Genomic DNA, 24475 nt, shown 5'->3' with positions numbered 1-24475 from the left:
AGTTGGTAATGCTAAATTACCCATAAATGAGAATATACGTGCAAATGTTTGTATGTCTCTATCTGTTAGCCTTGCGACACACTGGCCCCACACCTGTCCAGGGTTTACTCCGCCTCTCACCCTGTCACATCTGGGATAGGCCTCAGTGTGAACATAGCATCACATGTTATGCTAGTCAGCTGTCATTTTTAGATATCAAAGACTAATATTTCCCTGGATGTTTCTGAAACACTGGTGAAAAGATTTACCTCCAAGAAGGACTTTCATGGCTTTTCCGAACACCATTTGAGCTTTTACTGGAAGGCTACACATGTACAGTCCACATACAGTAAAAATATAAGCAGTTGCTTATGTATCGTCCTAATAAACTATTATGCTTTAGTAAATGAGTTAAACAGCAAAAGTAGTGTGGAAGAAAAGAATTTTCACAGTGCTGATGGTTTTCTTTTGTCTCTGTTGTGGTGTCAAAAATTCATTTTTCCAGGAAAAACTGTTTTTGCTTTTTGTTTTTTAGACAGCAACAACCCCAGTGCACCATGCAAATAAGACCAGACCACCTAGTTTTGGAGGAAAAAGTCCAAATCTCCACCTTCTGTATTTCTAGCTGTTTCAGTTTTTCATCTCTGGATTTTTTTTTGCTGCTTCGAGACAGCGTGGTTATTTCTGCCCTCTGAGAATAAATCATGGCACCATCATTTAAACTGGATCTGAGTGTCAGACGGTTTTTTAACAGAGCGGATAAATACAGCAGCATCAAGTACCCCCAGGTGAGCAATTCATTAACGCGCAGCAGCAGGAGGATAGAGGCTTCACAGACACATCTATTCATGGATGTTCCCTCACACCTCTTTGTTATCACCTCATGAAACATTCATGTTCAGCAGGAAAGATGTAATTTAAAAGCTAAATGAGAAGAACTTTTTGGTATTTTTCAGCAGCGGCTCGCTGTGAAGGCCCTCTCTCTGCAGTTTAAACCCTTTCATCATCTCACCTTCTCCAGCAGGTAGTTGTTGATGTGTCCTCCGGTGGGATCGCCGTTGAAGTTGAAGTTGATGTCCATGTACTTGCCGAAGCGGCTGGAGTTGTCGTTGCGATTTGTCTTGGCGTTCCCAAAGGCCTCCAGCACACAGTTGGACTTCAGCAGCACGTTCTTCACACTGATTGATCACGTTGTGGTAACCAATGATGGATTTACAGAATCAGCCATGAGGGAGGTAAAGCGCAGTCAGATGAATAGAAGAATGACAAGTTATTTATGGCAACATCACATTAAAATAAAACTTATGAACCTAATGATCATGTGAGGGCTCACCTCTCGACCTCTGCCCTCTGGCTTGGGTTTGTGATTGCTGCAATGTACTGCATGATGTATTTACTGGCTTCTGTTTTTCCGGCCCCACTTTCACCTACAACACAAAAAATGTTTCACAACCTTTTTGAGCATGGAAGTGAATATAATATCAGAATATTTACATGATGTGAAAAAATGGCATCTCACTGACAAAAGGATGTATTTAAGCAGCATGCCATCTAATGAATGAGGATACAGACATTTGGTCAACGCAGTAATAATCACTATCTAGCAGATCATATTGTTTGACAACCTTCATAGTCCTATATCTATTCCTGTCTGCATAAAATAAGTCTCACATCCTCCCTGCCTACAGAGTGAAAGAAATAAGTAGTAAAATACAGTATACTTTATTTATGGTAAATGGCCTGTATTTATATAGCGCTTTACTAGTCCCTAAGGACCCCAAAGCGCTTTACATATCCAGTCATCCACCCATTCACACACACATTCGCACACTGGTGATGGCAAGCTACATTGTAACCACAGCCACCCTGGGGTGCACTGACAGAGGCGAGGCTGCCGGACACTGGCGCCACCGGGCCCTCTGACCACCACCAGTAGGCAACGGGTGAAGTGTCTTGCCCAAGGACACAACGACCGAGACTGTCCGAGCCGGGGCTCGAACCGGCAACCTTCCGATTACAAGGCGAACTCCTAACTCTTGAGCCACGATTTATGGGAAAAGGTTGAAAAAATGCCCCTCTTAAAACAGCCAACAAAATACATATATACAAAAAAAGCTTGCATACACAGAACAGGCATGTATCTGAATACACATATATTTACACAATGATAAAACAGTTTGATCAATGAGGTGAAAACGACTCAAAAAGCACTCAGAAATAAACTTAAAAAATCAAACGTAAGCCAAACACCTAAGTTATGGTGTGACTCATCACCTGATGACATCTTGGTTTTGACCAAAAAAGAAGCATAAATTAAATTCCCAAAAATACCTAGCTGAGTATTAAAACTGCAGAAAGCGGAAACCAAACACAGGGCTGATTTGTGTATGTGAAAATACCACAGCGTAATTTTTTTTTACCTTCATATAAGTAAAACCACGCTGTCCCATGCTGTCACCTGTTTAACCCTAAATTGATTTTACAGTCACTGGTTTTGACTGTATCTCAATTCTGTATCCCTATAGTAAAAACCTGTATAGGTTTTAACTATACTAATACTACCATCCTGATCTGATCTGTGATTAACAGTGATAAAAGTCTCCCATTATAGGACTTGTTTTTCTGAAGCCTGAAAACAGTGTATGAATTAACTCCAGGAACACTGTGATTACAATTCAGTCAAAGGTCACTGCTGATTTTTAGTAGAGGGACGCAAAAAATGTATTTTTAAATCCAGATTTAGGCAAGCTGCCTGTTCAGGTAATGATAGAAAACCAGTTTACTAATTAATACTGCTACTGGTATAGCCACCTTATTTGGTATAGTTACAAGTACAGCATCGGTGCTTCCTTACTGTTAATTATTTTCCTAATTAATTAAATAACTTTTGTCTCTAGCATTAACCTCAATGTCCCAACATAACAGTTAACTTTGGGATTAGCATCATGCTAGTTAACTAAGGACCTTGGAAAAAAATAAAGAAAGCGACTGGACTTCTTTAAGTGGGTTGAAAGGCCTTCACAACACTTAAAGAAGTCCAGTCGCTTTCTTTGGTAGTGTAGATCCTGAGACTACCATGACCTGAATGACCGAGAACCTATACAAGCTAGTTAGCTTTGCGTTTTAAATGTTAGCATGGTGCTTTAACCTAAATGTTCACCATATTATCATGTTAACTGTTGAATTAACAATGATATTAAGTGCTAAGTGCAATGTTTTCATATTAGGTTGAAGATTTACTTTTACAATAGAAAAATCCTAAACAGTTATAGCAACCTGATAACTTACACTCACTAGCCACTTTGTTAGCCGCATTTGTTCAACTATTCATTAACGTATCTAATCAGTTAATCACATTCCAATACTTCACTCTTCATGTCTACTATAGACATGAAAGTGAGTTCACTGTACTCTAATTTGCTCCACAGTCACTTGATCACCTTTGAGATGTGGTGCAATGGGTGAATGACATCATGTGCAGCAGACAGATCTGCAGCAACTGTGTGATGATGTCATGTGAACATGGACCAAAGTTTTAGAAGAATACTGCCAGCACCTTGATGAATCCATGTCATGAAAAATTAAGTCTGTTCTGAAGGCAAAAAGGGGTTCACCCTGGTGCTAGCAAGGTGCACCTAAATCAATTTTACATTTTTAATTCCATATTTTTGTCAAGGCACAAACGAAGAAAAGCAGAGTCATACTTAAGAGGGTTCATATTTTGACTAAAGTTTAGTTTTCTCTATAATTTCCCTTTAAGTAGCTTTGAAGTTGTTAAAATGATCTAATTCCTCATCGGATTGTTCCAAATATTTAATAAACATAAAATCAGAGAAACCAAAGAAGGTTTCATCACTGAACAGAAATCCCACCAGTCAGACATTACAAGCTTATTATGAGGTTATTGAAAGTAAACAGCAGTGAGGTTAGTCTGACCTGATATGACAATGCAGGTGTCTTTGGCCCGTCTCTTCATGGCTTTATAGGCAGCATCAGACACTGCATACAGGTGAGGAGGGTTTTCATACAGCTCGCGGCCTCGGTATGCTTCAATGTTATCTTTGCCGTAAATGTCCATCTGCCTGTATGGGTTAACGGAGACGACCACTTCTCCGATGTAGGTGTAGATTCGGCCCTTCTCGAACCTGACAAGACAAAAGGCAATCACATACACCTGCTGTTATTAAAGATTTGTGATATAGATTTTCCAAATGCAGTACCTGCAGACCTGCTGTGCACATTTGAGATTAAAAGAAGTCACAAAACATAGCATTCAGCCATAGAGTCAAGATCAACCACAGATCAGCTGATCTTAGTGCTAGCTCATATCTACTTATACCCTTCTACACAGCAAGTTAGCAAATCAAATGCATGTATTAAGCTCCTTTGTGCATGAATAAGCCACTGTGCAACCCGCCTCTACCCCAGCCCCCTTTCTTCAATACTTTTTCTGACTCAGCCAGTGTCATATATTTTCTATCTGTATCTGCTTCTCCAGTTACTGTAGATTTAACTACCAATTTCCTTTTGACTGTAGTGGTCCAGTCTGGACTGTATGTCAGATAGAATTATGTCGTTTATTCACTCTTTTGTTAACAGGTATGCAGGTGCAAGTTAGCTGCATTTGCCATAAATTTTTTCACAATGCACATGAAAATGAAGATCACGCACCACTATGTCACAGCTGACAGGAAGTGACACAAGTGTCTGCATGCTGAAAGCAGGAAATGAAACTTGCGGCTCGAAGGGCGTCACCAAGCCTTGGGTAATCTGACTGTGGGTTTGTTGAGCTGGGAGGGGTTAAGACTACATGCCACAGAGGATAAACAGGTTGCTAGAATGAATAAGACCTAACAGTCGTGTTGCATGTGTAGCTTTGTAGATGGTAGGTGTTGTGTTTGCTCAACATGTGGCAGAAATGCTGTGTCTCAACTCAGAGGTTGGAATCTGTCTTAAAGAATGATTCCTGTTTATTTCATGGTGTTTTCCATTTAATGTGCTTGTGCTGGCTCTTTGCATCAGGCTAAGTTTCAGGCTCCACCAGGATATGAAAGTAAGTTCAGACCACTTGCATAATTGTCTAAAACTTTAACCTAAAGACCATCAACAAAATAAAACTTGCGCACGTGCTTTTATTATAACCGTTGTGTAATTTGTTAGTTTATTGTTCACCCATAGAGCCAGTTTAGAATCACCAATAAACAACTATTTTTTGGTATGTGAGAAGTAGCTTAAGTACCTGGGCAGAACTCACAACGGCACAGGAAGAACGCACAAACTCTTCAGAGAAAAGCCAGCCAGCAGATAGGAAACAAGGAATCTTTTTGCAATGAGGCCATAGTGTTAACCACTCCCTGATCAGTGGTGTGAATGGGAGTGTGAAACATTATCTGTCTCTCTGCATCGGTCCTGCGATTGACTGTTAACATAACATTACACCTGCCTCTGGCACTGTGACAACAGAGATGCGCTCCAGGCCCTGAACTGGTTCAGCGATTAAAAATAGATGGATGAGTAGTTTATTGCATCTAATTCATTTTATCTGCTCCAATCTGCGATCGTGCTCCTGATTTTAGTCATGCTACTAACTGTCAGACACCAAAACTGCTTCTTCTTTTGGCTGTTACCACTTGGGGTCACCGTAGTAGGAACAGTTCTTTCATCCCCTTCTGTCAAACCCTCTGCATGTCCTCCTGCACTACACAAAAAAACCACTGTATTTTTATGTTTGTGGACTATCTGTGCATGGTTTATGTATTTAAGGTCAGTTTGAAAGCGTCTATAGTTAAGTTTTCCCAACCTGAGTATTCAGGCAATAATTAGCTATACCAGAGAAACAAGAGGGAGATGTGGCTCTATCAGAGAATCCTGAATTTGAAATCTATTGGATAATTTTATAACGGCAAAGATGTTGATAGAATAATAATGCTCAAGAAGAAAAACTTTATCTTGTGCATAGTTTTGAAGCAGTTTTCATTCAGATTTGATGATTATGCAGTTTTTACATGCTAGTTGTCATCACAGTCATTGGAAATTAGAATAGTGTTTTTAAACAACTGACAAAAGTGGCCAAAAGCATTTCCAAGACAAGTGCTGAAACCTGTTTCTACTACTACAAGCATCTTTTAAATTTCTTAAAATTATTTAAGAAAATAAGATAAAAACGTGATTTCTTCATAATTTGGAGAATTTGTTTGTTACAGCTGCTAAAAATTAGGTTTACCTTTTGAGGTTTAAGTCATCATGGGTGGTAACTCCAACACTAAAACCACCCTAAACCGTTTAAAAAATAATAATCTGTGTCAGTTAGAATGAGTTTTTATTTGTTTCTTGATAGCTAAGCCTTGGCAGAACAGTGTAATGAGAGCAAAAATTAGATATTCTTGGTTAGGGCCAGGGTTGGGGTTATGTCTAACTCACCAGTGGCTTAGACCTAAGTCAACTCAGAGGGTCAAGCACAGGGTGTTGCACACTTAACCTCTGGGTGACCAGATTGGTCACTTCTAACTGCAAGGTGATGGCTGGATTGCCTGCTGGGAGCAAGTCTCCACACAAGCTCAGACTGACTGAACTGGTTACAAAGTGTTTGTATTCAGGTTATAATCCTACAATATATTATATAGTGGTAAACCTACTTTAAAACAAGGTTGCCCAGCACATATGACATTGTGATCTAAATCCTGTGTCTGTGCATGAAGACAGCAGCTGTAAAAGACAGCAAAATATTTGCAGTGTTTGACTATTTGTTGCAGTTGTTGTATTATCACAAACGGATTGCATGTAATTGGGAACTTGACCCCATTAAACTGCAAGCGGATAGCAGACTGTATCGAAATGTATGCAACTGAATGTTGTAAATTTTGTTTGGGTTTTTTTTTGTGAATTGCCTACAACAAACAAGAGTTAGAAATTAGCAGTAGCTGTAAAAGCACATCTGTGTTGGAACAGACGGATTGAAACTATGTTAAAATTGATCGTCCCTTTCAAACAACTGGCAGCGAGTGGTCACAAACCGGTCCTCATTTCCAAAGAACCATTTAAAAAGCAACGAGGCTGCAAGTTCACTGCACACCATTGCACTATTTTTGGTTGTGCCACAGTCCCCAGCCATGATGTTCCTTAGTATGGCTGTAGCATAGGTTAAACTACTTTACATATTAGTAAATGAGGGTTAGTCCTTAATTATTTTTAAAATTTGAATACAGTCAAATACATCAATCTATGTACTAATGAGCAGTTCAAATTAATTGAGTAAACTACATTAATATTACATTTTATTTAGAGGTGTCAGTAATCGTGTAGTTTCTGTAAGTATTTATAAAGTGTCTCCCAAATGCAGCCAAGAAATGCAAACTTTCTTTCCCCCGAGAGAGTGCAACCATTGCAGACCTCAGTGTCTAAAATTCATGCCCCGTTCAAGTTATTCATGTCAGCTCATACAGTAAAAGTGTTCTGACTGACTGGATGGTACTTAGTAGCATTCCCAAATTGCAGATCACTGAAAAATCAAAAGAAAAAAAAAAAGAAGAAGAATCTGATAAGGTGTTTGGGCACCAGATATAACCATTAAAGGTTTTTCCTTTAATTTGTCACCTGTCTATGAGTTTGGTAGCTGTTCTTTGGCCCCAGACAAGTCTAATCAAGCTTCTGGTGACACTCTAGGCCAGAGTGATGTGAAAAATGTTCATCTAGAGCCATCAGCTGTGCACACGTCAGCTGATATAGTGTGATTATTCTCTCTAAGTCTCATTTAACAGTGTCTGACATTCTGGTGTTTTGGCTCCCTCTGCTCATCCTTCAGGATGACGACGGCCTGGATAAAAAGTGCTGTGTGACTTCTCACAATTTGAAATGAGGACACGGTGCCCCTCTAAGAGGTCTCTGAGGAAGCGAGAAAAGTCTGGACCGAAAGCATTTACACGCTAAAGGTCATAAAAACAAAACCAGAAAAAAGTTATATCAGGATATTAAACTGTTTAGGTTTGGTCTGTTGCCATGTGTGTAATTTGTTTCCCCTGACAGTGAACGAGGTGTGGTGGTGAACAGATCAACCACAAGCATTTACACTGAAGCTGAGCGGGAACGTGGAGGTAGAAGTGAGTCATGGTCTTTTTTTCCCCTTTTATGTTTTATTGTAACATCCTCTCTTAGCCACAAGCTTATAAATTCAACACGCCAAACTGTTAGTATCAGTATTGTTGTATGAAATTTATACCGTTTGTTTTTTTTTAACTTGCACATGTTAAATCCTGTCAGTATTCACCTTAATTTATCTTTTATTTTTTTATCCCTTCATAGCTGGCTAAACAAAGTAAAACCCAGCTGTTTTCCTTCACATACCATCCGGTACACGTGAAGTATAACCCTCTGCATCTCTACCATCCAGCTGCTTCCACCCTCCTCCTCCCCTCCCTTCCTCCTCTCTAACTGTATCTCAGGCCTTACCTCAGCTTCAGATTTTCCATAAACTGCTCCATCGTGACCTCGTCCAGGAGCACAAAGTCTGACTTCCCAAACTCCAGGCCTTCCAGCTCCGCCATCCCTGTTTGAACTTGCTAGACACAAAAAAAATAAAAGACAGACCAAACCCGGGGGAACAGAAAGCACCTCAAGGAAGAAGAAAGAGAAGTATGCTCGACTTCTGGGACCCGGTAGTGTGTAGAGAGTGTGCTGTAGGCGTGGCGTGATCTTTGGTTGGTTCTTGAGGCTGTGTTCAGTCAAGTCACTGCTGTGGTAACATGCTACAGCACGTCATGCTGTCAGTCACTCGCCTGTGCCCTCACACGGACCTATATAAATAGGAGGAGGCTATCTTTAAAAGCTCAAACCGCTTCTGCATCCTCCTCCGGCTCTGTCTTCCTGCCACAAGTCGTCCAAATTTCTTAGCTGTCACTAAACAGTGCTTAACGCGCTTGCCTTTCAGCCTTGTCTTTTTGTGTGTCTGTGTGTGTATGTGTGTAGATGTGCGCTTATTTTTACTTATATCTTTACTTTCCAGGAACAGAAACTCACATTTGAGAAGCTGCCAGACAAGAGCAGTTAACCTTACTAATTTGGGGGTAGAGAAATGGTCTTAATCTCGTGGCATTTCCTTTCTTAGTTCTGCATCAGCAATGCATCATGTTCCTCAGAGATTTCTCTCAAACCAGTTTCCAGTTTGTAGATGGTGAAGATAAGGTTTTCCAGCAGCATGTTAGTATGTACGTATGGGTGATTTAGTTCAGAGCTACAGGAATGTTGACAAAGACAGATTTCCAAACCCATTTTGACTAAACATTGCCTCATTTTTGGCTTTTAGTCAAAGATCATGAAGTAAGAGCTAAATTTAGATAAAAGGTTGACAATCAAAAAAAGAATTATCGAGACTTATCCACTATCAACATACGGTAAGCAGCTATTAACTTCAAGATCACTCAAGATCTCAAATCTAGGAAACGTTCCCACCTTACACCCTCAGAATCATCAATTTTTTTTCTACAATAACTTAAGCCACGCAAAATTTCATCTTCATACTGTGAAAATTTCAGGCTCTTGTAGTGCGTACACTGGGGTGGGGTTGGCACTCTTTGCATTGCCTGATCCGTTTCATTCTCTCAACTGCAAAAGGTGTTAAATCTCTGTGAAAAACTGCAACCTAATTAATTTTACAGCCTTTTCAAGAGTCAGAACCTCAAGCTAAAATAACTTTGACACTCACTCAACTTTAAGCATTAGTGTCATGGGGCTTATTACTGCACCAGTTTCAAATCTAATAACAAAAACAAGCATTAGTATTCTGGATCTTTTATTTAAGATACTTTAAGCTGCTTCTTTGGCAACATGGAGCAACTGCACTGGGTGTTTTATCCGTTATCTGACAATCTGACAAGAAAACATCAAAAAATGTAGCAAAAACACACAAATTAAACTGAACAAACAAGGGACATAAATCAAAGTTAATTTTGTTTCTTAAAGTAGATTTCTCAGTTGAATGGTTAATCTGGCTGAGAAGCCTAGAAAGGCAGATCTTTCCCAGCATATAAGCGTTTCCCTGTTTTATTGTCTGTTTGTCTCTAAATGGGGCTGTAATTCACAAAAAGAGCATCAGTTCTTCTTAAATAGGACTTGAAAGTAGAGATTGAGGACAGTAACTAATCAGGAAAGTGTTTATTGGGGTCTGAAATCAAGTGAGCAGTTAGGTCAATTTTCCACAGAAATCAATACAGTGGAGTTCCCTTTTGAAACTAAAACATTGCCCCCTGCTGGTGATCAGAAATAATGCAGGTATTTCAGACGCTTCCACATTAGCTTCGCTTTATAAACGTGGCAGTCTCATTTATATATATATGTATATTCAACCTTTTCTCAGTGGTTAATGATGAATTTGGCTTTCAGTTGACTTTGATTAATTATATCTTCAGCCTTTATTAGGAGCATGTTCAGATAAAAATGGTGATGTGTAGAAAATGACGAAAAAACATCACTTCCTCTAAATGTGTCTAAGTATAGAGTAAGACCAAAGACTTGATGAACAGATGTCTAAAAATGTATTTATTCTCAAACCTTGAAGCCCATTTAGCCCATTTGGATGAACTTATACATTCAGATGATTATATCTGGATTCCTCTCAGCACCGAGTCAGTGAGTCTAAACTCAATCTGCATTTCCAACATGCTCCTGCAGTTCTCACTTATCTTTCCAAGCACAGACAAGTGACACAGCATGACTCAGTTGGACTGTTTTTGCCATGATGAGCCAAATCCATGCCTGTACTGTCTCTTTGATAAATGGAGTCTGTGATAAGGATAAGAAGCTGCTCTTTATGAAAAACCATAAACGTTTTGCTCTAATATAGTGTGGAAGTGCTTTTTAAACCTGCATTTTTTTCCAGTGACCAACAAGCGGCGACTCCTCTGGGCGAAGAAGCCTGGTTTTATATTGTCCTTTAAATGTGCTTAAGGACAATCATGGAAAGGATGTCTCATTTTGTTAAATGCCTGTTACTTCAATTTCCTGTCCTCCCTTGCCTCCTCCGCTTGTATCTCTTGTGGAAGAGATTAAAATGTGAGGAGAGCAAGTAAGAACGTGCACACTAGGAAATGGACATATTTTGGCAATCCCCACTTACCCAACCAATTATCCAAGAAGAATTATACACATGATCTGGGTTAACTAAACTTTCCTGTCTATTTACGAGAAAAGGGAACTTTTGAACCCTGATCAGTGTGTTAACAACTACTTGTACTTCTAAATGATAGAAACCATATTTGGGAAAAATGTTTTTAGGGTGCGGGCTTTATGCCATATCCTGAAGTCAGACCACAGTCAGTCACACCATGAATCAAGTTGGTAAATCCACACACTCACTGGCTAATGACTTGTGATTGGTCACCATGCCCTGGATAATTGTTCTTTTTTACTCTAATACTCTGGCTATGACACAAAATCTCTAACCTGTGTCTTTGTTTCTGTCTATAAAGTACTTTTACTTTCTATAAAGTGCTCAAGTAGAGTAGAAAAGCACTAAGAGTCAGTCAATTCACCAAACTGGATTTAAAAAACTCCTCCTATGCCTTCAGCACTTTAACAAACTCAGTGCGCAGGTACATCTTAGCCTCTTAAGGTTCTTATCTATTTCAGATATAATGATGACATCATGCTATGAACACTTAGCAACAACCTAAAAAGTCTTAATGCACCGGAAACAAAAAAAAATTAATACATTATATCATTTTTATTTGATGACAGTAACATCTAATTTATATCCACAAGTGCTGAATTATGCATTGTATATTATGACACCATTACACTTCCTGGCAACCACCTAGCAACAGGCTAAAAAATACCTGTTTTGGTTTTTTTTTTTCATTTCTTGTCAGTAGCTCAGCAATAACTATGTAATTTATATCCACAAAATTTTAATCATAACTGTATAGCAACCACCTAGCAAAACACTAGCACTGACTATTTTTAGCATTTAAACAACATCTACAGCCCCTGTGACTTTGTATGTAAGCTTTCCAGCATCACAAACAGGCCAAAAACACTGTAGCTCTTTAAGCACTAGTGACCATAATTCACTTAATTTCCCTAATTAATTCAGCAGAAAATTCATCCAAAAAGTGTACTGTGGTCACAGATTAAGGAAGTTGAGGGTTGTTTTCCCATAGACTATGCAACTGGAAATCTTTTTGCATCTAGAAGTGTCGCCCCCTGGTGGTCAATAAAAAGAATGCATTTTTCACGTTCTCCTATACTTTTCAGACACTGAAGCTGTTGTCTGTGGTTTTCAGATTTAATGCTAAGAATCAACTTGCTTAACCTTTAAGTCAGCATGAATGGGGGAGTCTTTATGATAAAAAATGCCCACAAAAGTCATTTGATGAAGTCTATGAAACAGCTGAAAGCTTCAGTAAAGCACTAACTCGAGGTTGAGATGGGATTGGTGTAATGTGGCTACTCTAATCCTTGAAGTAAAAGTGGTTATCTTTAAGTTTTCTGTCTTGATGAATAAAAAATATGTCAGTATTTGATTTCATGTTCAGTGTGTGACTGAACCTAGCAACAGACCGATAACAAAACAGGGAAACCACAACATGAGGCTGCGTGGAGACATTTCTCACCATACTAATGTGTTTTCATTATTACGTAAAAAAAACAGCCTTTGAATCATAATCATAGTCATCAGTGTGTGGTCTTTATGATTTACACTTGATACATACACTTACTGGAAAATAGACGTGTAAAGGGACTTTTTGACCGAAAAACAAAACGCCTACCTACTGCAGGGCGTTCATCTACCTCTTGACATCCTCTAGTCTCCTTTAAGTGTCCAATCCTAAATTTATTACCACAAAATGGCAGCAAAATCCACTCAAACACTCAGCTGGTCTTTCAGTTATTACAGTGAGCCTGTTAGATCCTCATCAATACTTCCTCTCTCAGGTCAGATCAACGTCAGAGACTTTTTCACTTCCTGCTCTGGCTTCCCCTCATCTTTTTCTGACTCCATTGGTGTTACAGGGAAAATGTGATAGCACAGAGCACACAGTCACTAAAAGATCCAGAAGAAAAACACAGATGCATCACATTTCATAAACATCGCGTAACCTTAAAATGTGCACAGTGCTTGTTTTTTATTCACTGGTTTATACATTCACATACTTTGCATTTCAGTGAGCCATTATGATCCAGAGCAAATACTGATGTGTGAAAATATTAAACAATGGTGGTGCGACCATCAAAACTAACGATTAAGAGATGTCAGTCAACTGAGTTGACAATAAAAACGTTTCATTAACTATTAAATACAGAGTCATGGTATTTTCAGTTAGTCTCATTGTCCTCCCTGTCCTTATCATCCCCCTCTGTCACACCGACCCTCTGCATGTCCTCCGTCACGACATCCTGGTCTTCCTCTTTTACCCCTTCATATTAAGCATGTCCAGTATATCCATTATCCCTCCTCTGCACATGTCAGTGTGTAATCCTTTTTATGTAAAGCTTATTTTTAGTGTTTAAAATGTTTAAAAAATCTACTTTTGAAGAGTGTTGTGTCAGAATCAAAATCAGAATATTGCACCACAAAACAGAAATAAATCAATGTTTACACTTAAAGTATTAAAAAAAGTTAAAGGTAAACAACGGAGATAAACTGGTACATCTACACAGCTGATATTATAAAGATAGGCGTACTGGTAGTGGTGTATCTGCCAGCATTGATAGGTTTAAGGCACAAACCTTCATTATTCAAGCAGTCTGGACTTTATCCAAATGAACCTCTGGAAAATCTCCTAAAGTCTGAACAGCATAAATGACCGACTTCATTCAAGGGTCACCAGAGGATAACTAGATCTGACCCGGCCATCAGCCTGACCTTCGACTGACAGATTACACCATCATCTAACAAGTCTGAGTGTAAAAAAAGCAGCAATAAAACAGTTCAATCATCAACAGAAAATGAACAGAAACAGTCCTTTGGTTTAAGCTCCTTAAACATGAAAACAGCTTTTGTTTTCTTGTTTGAACAGAACATTGATTCACATTTCTTTGCATTTTGAAAGTTTGCTCACAACACTACACAAACTATTTATTCATTTAGTTAATTTTAAGTAACAGTGAGGTTTGAAACTCCTCAGATAATAACAAAAAAGTTAGGATGGAGCTGTTTCGTTAAAATGACTAATCACTGGGTGGCTCCATCCACTACATATTGACCAGCAGTCTCAGAAAAGGGGAAGAAGGAAGGGCTCACCTCTACCTCCTCTGTTGTTGTATGTCATTATTAAACAGGAAACTGATGTGTGTTTTTTTAGTGGTGGGGAGGTCCACAGTCTCGTGCTTTATGCAGACATTTTATTACTTCTGGTTTCAGATGCTTTTAGACGTTTGAATGATGAGCTCTGTTTCAGTATTGTTAGTTTAACAGAGCCAAGTCAGACACACTGGTGGCATCTGCAAAAATAAAATAAAACCTTCTGTCTCTTTTCAGAATATGTAGATTAATTTTAAATCTTTTGGTTTTTTTAAAATGTCAAATTATTCTTTGCAGAAACAGCACCAGGCTAGGACATATTCTACCCACAAAACACGTGTTTTGTCTGGATTAAATAAACAACAAACAGGTTTATTGTCATTCTCCAGTCGTTATGCTAGGCTAAGCTAACCACTGATCCAGGTTGCATTTCCTTAAAAGGCAAACGCATATTCCTTTCAAGCTTGAGCCCTGGTTTCAGTATTAGTGGTGTAACACCACACAGGTACTCAGTAAGAAAAAAAAAACATGCATTTAGACCCTTTTAAATACTCACAAGAAGAGCAGCGGTGCTCTGTTTTGTGTCAAGAGAGATTCTCTCTCATTTCTTTTTTAAATTTCTATTTATGTTTTTAAATGTGTTCTTTATCTCATTAAATGTTAAAAGGTTTTTTAACTTGTATGACTTCTGAGGTGGAGGTTTACTTTCTCTCTCTTTCGGGTTGCCATTGACCCTCTTTGCATCTTTATTTTCACGGGACAGAGACCACACTCTTGGCCGACTGTGGAAAGCATCAACTTCCCGCCCAGTTGTGGCATCTTTCTGTTCATCATCCTGGTGCTTCGATGGGGAGTAACCTGTGGCTCCACCGGGCGATGTATCAGGGTTGGCAGCTGTTTCTGTGCTCTTGCGATTAGTCGGTGGAGCGGAGCTGCTCCTTCCTCTGGAGCCTTTAGCTGAGGCTCTCCCCGTGCGTCCGTGCTGGTCACGCCCATCCAGCAACCTCTGCTTTAACAAGAAGCTCTCGCGAGATGAGCCAATAAGATGAAGCCTGTCGCCCATCTCGCACACCAGCACCGAACCGTCGACGTTTCCTTTTTTCTTAATTTTCGTTAAAAGCATTTTGCCATCATCAGACATGTCCTGCAGAGGAACTTCCTGTGTGCGTAGTGTATTGCTAAGAGAAACCATAAGGCTCTGCACTTTACTCAGTGCTATCTTTGAGTTCCCCCCCGTTAAAGTGATGTTGACCATATCACCACAATCCTGTGCTTTCATTTTCACATCATGGCTGATCAGGATGCTGTCCATTTCTTTTTTCCTGAACCGGTCAGCATACTTGAACACATCTGCATCAATGACAAAAGTCTTCTCTCCGTGCCTGAGGGAACCGCGCTGGTCTGGGGACGAGCCTGCAGCGTACCCATGAGAGGCTGGATGGCTACGAGAAGGGCCTGGCGCTGATGATGAGGAGGAGGTGGGGGAAGATAGAGCAGCGTGTGGGGGCTTGTCTCTGTGACTGTAGTTTTTGGGAATGGCTCCAGAAGATGCAACTGGGGTTGGTGAGGATGAAGAGGATGGCGACATCTTGGTTTGTGATAAGGGAAGCTGTTCTAATTTAGCCTTTACCTCTTTGAGCTTAGAAAAATGACCCTTTACACGCACCTGACCTTCTCCTAGATCATGCATCTCAAAGCCATGCAACCTGAGGATATTCTTCACTTCTCTCTCATCTTGAAACTCTTTCAAATGTAGTGTTGCCTCCACTGGGAAATCCATCTGAGGACAAGGGAGAGGGAGAGAAGGACCAACACCATGAATACATAAAGGATAAATCTGACCTAATAGAACATAAATAACAGTAAATGTTCAAGTTACCTCAGACATTTTCACGGTTAAATGATACTGTTGATCATCAATCTGCAGCACATCAGTCTGCTAAACTCAGCAGGAACTGTTAAAAAAAAGATGTTAAAATTATTTTATAGCCTCAACTTGGGCGTTAAAGTGTCCTGATTCACTGTAATAACATATAATCAAATCCCTTATTCCTCTCACCTAGTGCTGGTAAATAAACCCACTCTGCAAACTAAATTAAATAAAACTGAAGTAAAAACAACAATATTCACTGCACAGCTTGTTTCAGAGGATGAACTGAGGGTCTGCATGAGGACCCAGGATCAGATAAAGAAAGACTATTTTGACCTGTGAATCATGCAAAGCTACTCTATCATAGTCCAAGACAAAAACGGGAGCGCGGAGGCAATTTTACTGTTGTTGCATTTCATTCTAATGCCTACAGAGGGCGCTAAAGTACCACAGATTAATGCACCCTGAATGGCTGAAATTATTATTATCCACACAGAAACGTCCAACCCACAGCAAACACCTTCACCTCCACCTGACCCCCTGTTTAAGGCCAGCTGAGCTCCAGGTGGACTCACCCTCTGGTCCTGGACTATGATGACGGCCTGTCCGGGCTGGTGAGAGGGGCACACCACACCTACAGCACCTCCCCTCCTCCGTGCTTAGGTCTGAGGAAATGAACCGATGTTTTTCAGCTGTCCTGTCACCTGGTGAAACACCTGGAACCCCCAACCGCCTAACCAGGCCCCCCTGCTTATGCATCTCCAGGAAGGAGCTGGAAACCCCTTGAGACTCACTTGTTTTCTACTTTCTGGTGCCAGAGAGACAAAGCACGGGATCTGTCGCGTTTACTTAGTTTAATCGAAAGTGAAAGTAGCGCTTTGAGGTCAGTCATAGACACAAAACATGTGCAGATTAGCATTACTGACCCGCAAAACTGAATAAAAGATGTGCAGGTATGATGTGCAGCCACTGCAAAGCAAAAACTTCATTTTTTAAACCCCTCTAAACTTTTTTTTTTACGAACACTGCTCCTGCTGATTCTTGAGATTACTCCATCATAGTTTCAGTAAAGATACCAGAAACAGACAGACACCGAGGATCTGACGACCCACAACTTACTGTTACTTCTCACTTCTCTGTCTTCATGACACCGGCTTTGTTTACTCCACAGCCCCGTGGAAGTCAGGACGAAATCGAAACTCACACGTCACGTCCGTCACACACTTTTTACACAGAAAACCATGCAAAACATATAATTTATTACCACCAATAATTAAATTATAGCTTAAAAATAAACCAGTTTTAAATGGAAATCTCTTGGGATACATTAAAATAGGTTTATTTACACTTTAAAAAGGTGTTGGTTCATTTCCGCCTCGTTCACAGACTAAAAATGTCTCACTGCTGTGTAAAGGCCGTTAAAAGCCATTAAACTTGTCATATCAATTTATTAGTGTTAGATAAACAGAGAAACCCAATTAGATCACGGTCACGCTTTAAAGTCAAACAGGTCTTTAACCTTTAGTGCCTACATGTAGTGCAATGGCGCCCTCACGTGGATGTAATGCAGAATTAAACATTTAGGCAGAATTAGTTGTTTTGGGACAAACCTCCACAGCTGCTAATCCCACTACACAAAGCATCTACACAAAACATTTTGCAGAGGGCATCAGCAGCCATGACAGTTTGTCTTCAAATAACAACTGTAATCCCCACGTTTTAACTTTTTATCTTGAAATAGTACTTTTTTCAATATTTTTTTTCTTAATGTGTCCCTAATACTCCATCATACCCCTCAGCATCCTACTAGATACACCTCTGGTATTAGTTTCAAAATCCTGTCACCTTGTTAACACAGTCACGACTTTATCAGAAAACTGAGATTTGAAGTCTACAAGATTTTCAATAGATGTACCTACGGTATCAAATCAACTCCAATCGTTCTCCAGTTATCGCATTCACAAACTCTCCCTTCACCCAGGCCAGCACGGTGTTGACAATACCCCACAAGCCATTTATGGCTGGAGGGTATCAAAAAGAGGCTGAATATGAAACTGCCAGGCAGGCGAGGAAAGGGAAGACCACAGAGAAGATTTAATAGATGTATTGAAGGAGGACATGTTGGTGTGACAGAGGAAAGATCTGGCCTGCCTGGCCTGCATTTGTATAGCGCTTTTCTAGTCCCTAAGGACCCCAAAGCGCTTCACACTACATTCAGTGATTCACACATTCACACACTGATGATGGCAGCTACATTGTAGCCACAGCTGCCCTGGGGCGCACTGACAGAGGTGAGGCTGCCGGACACTGGCGCCACCGGGCCCTCTGGCCACCACCAGTATGATAGATCTGCTGTGGCCACCTCTAAAGGGAGCAGCCAGAAGAAGACAAGCTGGTTACCCATCACAGATTCAATCAGTAGACAGATAAATGTGCATTTAACAAATTCTGCAGAGAAGAGAGACCTCTGTTTAATAATCCGTATTTCACTGTTTTACATCTTAGTGCCGTTTTGGTTACTGTATTGTTCTGTCTCTGTAATATTTTGTGTTTAAATCCTTTTTTTTTTTGCTGGTTTTTAGTCTGTTTGGGTTTTCTGTCCAAAGCAGGAGCGGGGAACTCCAGGTCTCAAGGTGTCCTACAGGTTTCAAATGTGTCCTTAATTCAACACAGATCATTTAAATAGTTAAGTTACCTCCTCAACCTGTCTTGAAGTGCTCCCGAGGCCTGGTAATGAACTAACCATTTGAATCAGGTGTGTTGACCCAGGGTGAGATCTAAAACCTGCAGGACACAGGACCTTCAGGCCTGGAGTTCTCCACCCAGCTCTAAGGGGATGGGGTTTTGGGCGGGATAACAGGAGCAGAGAAGCTGCAGAGGCGTGTGAGACTGCAACTCTGCTTCCGGGTCCCAACTCTAGATAGTCACGTTTTGGAGGGTTAATAAATTTGGCCAGATTTCTAGAAATGAGAGCAGAGCAAAATCCAAAGTAGGATGGATGCCGTCTCTCCTAACAAGACCAGGTTTCCTCCAGAAAGTTTCCCAATTATCTATAAAGCCCACATCGGTTTTTTGGACACCACTCAGACAGCCAGCAATTTATGGAGAACAAGCAGCTAAACATGTCACTCCAGGTCTAATGTGTCATTACTGACGATGTGAATTACAATTTTACTGAATTTACATTTAGCCTTAGCCAGCAGTTTTAACTTTTTCCCAACGTCACCTGCTCCAGCTCCTCGAAGGAATAAGATAAATAAAACAAAATCCATTTTCATGATTTTATTTTAATGTTTCTCTAGTATTCATTTCAATTGGTTGAACACTTTCATGTGTTTAAACGTAGAACAGATTATAATCGATTTATCTCTGTGCAAATACATTTTTCTAGTTTCTTTAGTGTCACAGATTCTTTCAACATTTAACCACAAAATCTGCAAGTCAACTTAACCAACAAGTGCTTCAAATGACAGTCAACCTGTACATTACTAAAGCAGTGCAATAAAAAATATTTTAATATTTATTTATTTTGCTTGATCAACTGGTTCTCCGGCTCTCTGGATGAAATCTGCAGAGAACAAATTTAAGAAGAAGAAGAAAAAAAAAAGACAGTTTAGTAAAATGGTTTTAAAAAATAAAAATAAAAAGATGTCAGATATTCATGGATTCATTTTCTCACCTGTGAGGCCAGACTCTTAAATCTCTGGCGCTTTGAGCAACAACAACCATCTGCACTGGAGAGCTTTTCTCTGGAAGCACTGCCATGCTAGAAAAGACGAGAAGCACAGGTTTCATTTACAGAACTGTTTATGTGCAAACAGAGACATCACCCAACAACCTGACTGAGCCGGACTAAACGTACACACACAAAAGTTCACTAAATAAACATTTGTTTATTTATTTGCACCTGACGTCTAAATGCTGAAACATGGCGCATTTAACAGAAATATCTTACTGATGTTAAACACGTAATTCTTTTTGTAAACACAGGATTTAGTGGTAGGTAATGAGTGAGGCCTCTGTGAGAGGACCTTAAAACAATTCGCACTTCTGGATTTAATGAAAGAGCCTTTGTGTTAGTCCAGAACTGCTGCTATGACACTTATTACAGTTAAGAGATGTCCAGGTGAACGTACCACTTGGCGTCTATTGAGACATCAACAGCAGACACATGCTGTGGTTTCTCCTGTGCAGAAAATAGAAAAACAGGTGCAGTAAAGAAGCTAAAATACAACGCTCGAGTGTTACAACAAGCCTTCAGCTTCAATTTAAACAGAGTAAAATAATGTTGGAGGTTTACCTACAACCCTGCAGCGAACGGTCAAAGCAGGGCCTCAAACAGCCTCACATTACTCTAGCAGACACAAGAGGAAAGGACAGAGCCACTGCAGGCTGAGCCTCGCTGGAAAGTCTGCACACCACCTACACATTCACGTCATGTGTGACGGAAGATGGCGATGGAGAGATTACCTTATTTGCAACTCGTGGTCCACGCGGTTGGAACTGAAGATGGCAGCTGCCCATCTTCATGTGCTACTCTTTATGAGTCATTCCTGAAGAAGCCAGCCGCCTGTGTAAACACAGAGAAAGATAAATGTGAGGTTTACGTGGTTTGAGATCCATTTCAAATATTAGCATCTGTAAACTTCAGCAAGGAATTTTGCCTGAAATGTTACCTAACTTTACTTCTGACAGTATTTTTGAACTTTTTAGAAATACTGAAGGTTTCAGATTCATCAGGACCAAAAGTCTCTTTGCAGAAGGTTTAACACATCTTTTCACACCTTGAAGCTGCTTCTGTCTTTTACGCCGTCTGTGTGTGGACATTAGTAATGCACAGAAATAAGGAATGCCTGCTTTGTAACTGATAAATCACTTAAAAGAAACAAAACAAAACAACCTGTCCACTTTGTCAGAGGTTTACCTACAACCCTGCAGCGAGTGGTCACAGCAGGGCCTCAAACAGCCTCACATTTCTCTAGCAGACACAACAGGAAAGGACAGAGCCACCGCAGGCTGAGCCTCGCTGGAAAGGTCTGCAAACCAACTACAAGAGGGAAGATTATGATGAAGAAATTACCATGGTCACATCTCGTGACCCATATGCCATCGACGGCAGCGGCCAGCCTTCGTGCACTGCCCCTGTGGATTAATGCAGAATCCAGCTACCTGAATAAACACAAATGTACAGAGACAACTATTTGATACACTGAAAACCAAAATGACTAAAATCACTCACTTTAAAATCTGTTTTACTTTGTAATGGGTCTGTGAGCGCGAGGAGGGAGAAAAAGGCGAGTGGAAAGGTACGAGTTGTCATCAAGGAAAAACGGGAGCTGGAAGCATGTAAATATAATAATAACCACTGCAGCCAAGAAGAGAGCCTGACGAGCCCAGTTGTAAGTAAGCTATTAAGACTCGACTGTACTCCGTACTCCGTGTTCGTGTTTTCCTCCGAAAACAATAAGTTCCGTTGGGGCAGCCTTTCAACGCCTCTCTCTGTCTCTGGCAAGAAACGTTGGGGCATGCATTCTGTATTCTGCAATGGAATACATTTTAAAAGTAACCTTCCCAACACTACCCATATGCCATCAACGGCAGCGGCCAGCCTTCGTGCACTGCCCCTGTGGATTAATGCAGAATCCAGCTACCTGAATAAACACAAATGTACAGAGACAACTATTTGATACACTGAAAACCAAAATGACTAAAATCACTCACTTTAAAATCTGTTTTACTTTGTCTGAGGTTTACCTATAACCCTGCCATGATGGGTCACAGCAGGGCCTCAAACAGCCTCACATTTCTCTAGCAGACACAACAGGAAAGGACAGAGCCACCGCAGGCTGAGCCTCGCTGGAAAGGTCTGCAGGATTTTCACAACACCGTAAAATGTTTTCAGCCTGTGGGCCCGAAGTAAGAAACACCGGCTGTTGTTAAACTCAGTCTGCCATGTGTGTGAAGCAGCCAGTTTGAAGAAACGAAAAAGAAACGCGGCGTGTAAAACTTTAAAACGCGACTAATGTAAAAATAAGTAAATTGTAACGTAACCTACCCGCTTCAAAGTCATAACTTGGTGTGCGAAAGCTGAAACACTTCATATTTCAGGTTGGATGGTAGCAGATTAATCAAACGCACCGCCATGTTCGTCCACTGAATTCAACTGGAGACTCTGTGCGGATGTGACGTAGGTTTAGCATGTGCACGGGGTTTCCCAGCAGGGGGCAGTAAAACACCAAAGATGGCTACCGAATGGTGGTTTGATTTTTTTTCCCCTTTGTAAATTTTTTATACATAAATACATAGAAAAATACATACACGCATAGATAAATAAAGCTAAACGGTTAAGAATGTAAAACTGTGACAAAATAATAATAGACACCATAAATGAAAATAAGTTAAAATCTGTTTAAAGGATAGGGGTTTTCTATTGGTTACCAGTTTCAGTGACTTACTCAGGATGCTAAACTTGTTCATCCACTGATTTATACATGATCAGTTTTGAAGTACTTACTTTATGTGTAAGCAAGCCTCCCTAATAACAATAAAGGATTGACAACACTTTTCACACAGATTGTTGCACTTGTTAGGTGAAAAAAGGAATTTTTAAGCAATCTTATCAGAATCAGCATGCTTTATTAATCCCTAAGGGATATTATGTGGGTTACAGTTATCACATTCTCAAACAAAAGATACATTCCAGTTCTTAAAGCAGAGAAAAAAGCGTGGTGGTGGTGAGGAAAGAAGCTGTAGTTGGTTGGCAGGGTTGGCAGCAGACCACTGAAGACAGATAGGCAACTACTGTAATTTTGATGGTAGTCTGTGACACAGGACCCACACACACACAGGTTATGCTTAGTGTCTTTTTATTTTGAAAATAATCTTTTGGCACCCGACTCGGACTCAGCCACTCCGTCTCTCTGCCAGCATCATCTGCTCCAGCTCACTGTGGGCACACAAAAAGACATAAACACAGTCCCATACACCTGTTGCCTCCCCACCTCCGTGCCGCCCAGAAAGCTCACTGTGTCACCCTTCCTCTGCAGCAGGCCAGCAAACCACGCCCCTGCCACAGAGTCATTTGACGATGGCCTTTGGCTCAGGTCACTTTGCTGTTCAGAAATGGATCAATGAACTGATCATCATTGGGACAGTTGACTTTGAGCAGATAATATCCTTAACACATATCCATTTGTTTTGCAGTTTTCAAATAAGGTTATGTTTAAAAACTAGATGCAAAAGCTCGTCATGGTTTCAGTGTCCTTAGTAATGCTGGGTACCATGATTTCTGCAGAACACTAAAGTACTGTGACAGGAATAATTAGACTGATGTTATACTGCAATAGCTTAATGGCAATATGGGTGGTTAAGATTTACATTACCAAATTGTAAGAATGTTTGTAAATTAAAGTATATCAGCAGAATTCACCTAAGGGGGCATATTGGCTTGGGTTGGCCTGGATCTCTGAGGTTCCTGTTGGTTGGTAAGTGCGCAAAGGAATTTTAGTGTACAGTCTGTGGGAAAACATCACCAACACTGAAGTTAAATAGAGAAAAAAAAATTTCTTAAGAAGAATTTACCAAAACCAATACATATTAAGCAAATCATAATATATTAAAATCTTGGGCTTAATAAATCTGTTTTTCACAAGCCAGAAACACTAAACTACTGTTAATTATTTTTAGAATCACCACATTATGGGATCACACCAAAGCAAATACATGCAGGTTTAAGGAAAGTGCTTTAAAAATATTTCATTTTCCTTGGACTGAGCTGTTGTGCTCTTCTAATAAAAATTTTAATTAGCAGTAGTTTCTCTAATGGATGCTACATAATACTTTACTGAATAGAATCTTACCCATAAAAGAAAAACATTTTTTTTTTTTTTTTTAATATTTTTATTGAGAGACAAGTGTACAGTAGTTTACAATGACAACACAATCTGTTCCCCTCACATATTTTTTAGTTTTTCTTACATGAACAGACACAATAACACACACACAGAGAAAAACATTTTGAAAAGTGCTTTTTATCTACCAGCATGGACTATTTCTACGTAGGAGGGCTTTTATAACCCAGTGGACAGCCGTTGATGGTGGGTGTTGGCAGCTCTGGAGCGTCCATGAGGAGATCTCTTGTGGTCGATGACTCATATTGCATGGCGGTACAACAATGTGAGCTACAGACGAGCAACCGTCTGCCCGGGCCTGCACCATCAGCAGACGTCCGAAAAGAATTTCAGCTTTGTTTGCCTGCAGTGACGCTCGCTCAGCTGACACGGCCTACATACAGATGAAGGCCTAAAAGGGACAAAACACAGGTTAATATTTTTGGCAAGATGCTGAGACTTAAAGAAAAACTGATAGATTTTTAAAACCTACATAAACTGTAA

The 24475-nt window shown here is 40.1% G+C and overlaps 2 protein-coding genes, 2 long non-coding RNA genes and 3 other non-coding genes across 16 annotated transcripts in view; 1 reads left to right on the top strand and 6 right to left on the bottom strand.

Annotated features, from left to right (window-relative positions):
• The window catches only part of myo1g (myosin IG), a 65206-nt gene extending 56297 nt beyond the window's left edge, over positions 1 to 8909 (bottom strand). The window contains exons 1-4 of the mRNA XM_085446159.1: positions 8425 to 8909; positions 3916 to 4124; positions 1313 to 1406; positions 992 to 1157 (exon numbers count right to left, since the gene is read on the bottom strand). Coding sequence (XP_085302285.1) covers positions 992 to 1157; positions 1313 to 1406; positions 3916 to 4124; positions 8425 to 8519 — 564 coding nt within the window. The 5' untranslated portion in view covers positions 8520 to 8909. The remainder of the gene's footprint in view (positions 1 to 991; positions 1158 to 1312; positions 1407 to 3915; positions 4125 to 8424) is intronic.
• On the top strand, positions 7981 to 8901 carry LOC146682715 (uncharacterized). The gene is made up of 2 exons (XR_014917516.1): positions 7981 to 8075; positions 8278 to 8901. It is a non-coding gene; the product is annotated as an uncharacterized LOC146682715 (long non-coding RNA).
• Positions 8910 to 12091: 3182 nt separating the features above from the next.
• Positions 12092 to 17268, bottom strand: rbm43 (RNA binding motif protein 43). The gene is made up of 3 exons (XM_085446591.1): positions 17202 to 17268; positions 16092 to 16167; positions 12092 to 15992 (listed from the first exon to the last, which is right to left on the bottom strand). Exons 2-3 carry the CDS (start codon positions 16098 to 16100, stop codon positions 14814 to 14816), a joined length of 1188 nt encoding a protein of 395 aa, XP_085302717.1. The 5' UTR covers positions 16101 to 16167; positions 17202 to 17268; the 3' UTR covers positions 12092 to 14813.
• A 2311-nt stretch (positions 17269 to 19579) lies between these two features.
• On the bottom strand, positions 19580 to 22291 carry LOC146682709 (uncharacterized). Of its 10 annotated transcripts, none has more exons than XR_014917690.1 (7): positions 22138 to 22291; positions 21804 to 21985; positions 21163 to 21733; positions 20553 to 20652; positions 20219 to 20268; positions 19762 to 19848; positions 19580 to 19650 (listed from the first exon to the last, which is right to left on the bottom strand). It is a non-coding gene; the product is annotated as an uncharacterized LOC146682709 (long non-coding RNA). The 10 variants fall into 10 exon arrangements; XR_014917691.1 differs by having other exon boundaries at positions 21837 to 21985; positions 22138 to 22290; XR_014917693.1 differs by lacking the exon at positions 21804 to 21985 and adding an exon at positions 20383 to 20436 and having other exon boundaries at positions 22138 to 22290.
• Positions 20366 to 20499, bottom strand: LOC146682712 (small nucleolar RNA SNORA9). The gene has a single exon (XR_014917787.1). It is a non-coding gene; the product is annotated as a small nucleolar RNA SNORA9 (small nucleolar RNA).
• LOC146682711 (small nucleolar RNA SNORA9) lies at positions 20990 to 21124 on the bottom strand. Its single transcript, XR_014917786.1, has one exon. It is a non-coding gene; the product is annotated as a small nucleolar RNA SNORA9 (small nucleolar RNA).
• Positions 21820 to 21954, bottom strand: LOC146682710 (small nucleolar RNA SNORA9). Its single transcript, XR_014917785.1, has one exon. It is a non-coding gene; the product is annotated as a small nucleolar RNA SNORA9 (small nucleolar RNA).
• Positions 22292 to 24475: the final 2184 nt, after the last annotated feature.

Source organism: Copadichromis virginalis, linkage group LG22, assembly GCF_057382275.1.
Source record: "Copadichromis virginalis isolate Kocher_CV1m ecotype Utaka linkage group LG22, C_Virginalis_male_GT1.1, whole genome shotgun sequence".
In the NCBI taxonomy this organism is placed as follows: domain Eukaryota; kingdom Metazoa; phylum Chordata; class Actinopteri; order Cichliformes; family Cichlidae; genus Copadichromis; species Copadichromis virginalis.
Note: the sequence above shows the minus strand (reverse complement) of the source record. Positions and strands in the feature narration are given on the sequence as shown.